Source organism: Palaemon carinicauda, unplaced genomic scaffold (genome assembly GCF_036898095.1).
Source record: "Palaemon carinicauda isolate YSFRI2023 unplaced genomic scaffold, ASM3689809v2 scaffold1032, whole genome shotgun sequence".
Taxonomy (NCBI): domain Eukaryota; kingdom Metazoa; phylum Arthropoda; class Malacostraca; order Decapoda; family Palaemonidae; genus Palaemon; species Palaemon carinicauda.
Genome location: NW_027168519.1, coordinates 20,001 through 20,719, shown reverse-complemented (window position 1 = coordinate 20,719; position 719 = coordinate 20,001). Strand labels below are relative to the sequence as shown.

Genomic DNA, 719 nt, shown 5'->3' with positions numbered 1-719 from the left:
GTTCTATAAAGAAAGAGGAGGTTAAGATTAGGAGAACTGGTGCCATAACCTTCAATAAAACACAAAAGCGAGTTGTAACTCAAAGGAACAAGGTAATTGTGAAGATGGAAACGGCATTATCGATATGGTTAAGTGACTGTAGAAAGAAATATATTCTGTTGGATACAAACATGATCCAGACAAAGGCGCGGAAACTATGAAGTGTATGCTGCCAAGGAACCACAGGAACCACAAGAAGGTGATGAAGATATGGAAGAAGACCCTGACAATCCGCAACCAGGCTCATCCAGCTGATCAACAAAGAAAAAAGCACAGTTTGTTGCTAGCAAAGGGTGGTTTGCCAAATTCCAGAAATGATATGGACTCAAAAGCGTAGCAATGCATGGCGAGGCTGCTTCTGCAGATAAGGAGGCTGCCAAGGAATGCGTATGTGATACGTTCCAATATATTATAACTGAAGGCGAATATCTTTCTAAGCAAGTTTTTAATATGGATGAAACTGGCTTATTTTGGAAACGGATGCCATCGCATACGTTCCTTTTCAAAGAGGAAGCCAGAGCCTCTGGCTTTAAAGCCTATAAGGATCGTGTGACTCATCATGTGCGGCAATGCCCAAGGGTTTATGTTGAAGCCAGCACTCATTTACAAATCCCAAAACCCAAGGGTGCTGAAGCATAAGAACAAGAATTGCCTTCCCATCCATTGGATGAGCAATCCTA

The 719-nt window shown here is 42.1% G+C and overlaps 1 protein-coding gene across 1 annotated transcript in view; it reads left to right on the top strand.

Annotated features, from left to right (window-relative positions):
- Positions 1–598: 598 nt before the first annotated feature.
- The window catches only part of LOC137635217 (tigger transposable element-derived protein 1-like), a 1,011-nt gene continuing 890 nt past the window's right edge, over positions 599–719 (top strand). The window contains exon 1 of the mRNA XM_068367677.1: positions 599–719. This exon is cut by the window's right edge and continues 890 nt beyond it. Coding sequence (XP_068223778.1) covers positions 599–719 — 121 coding nt within the window.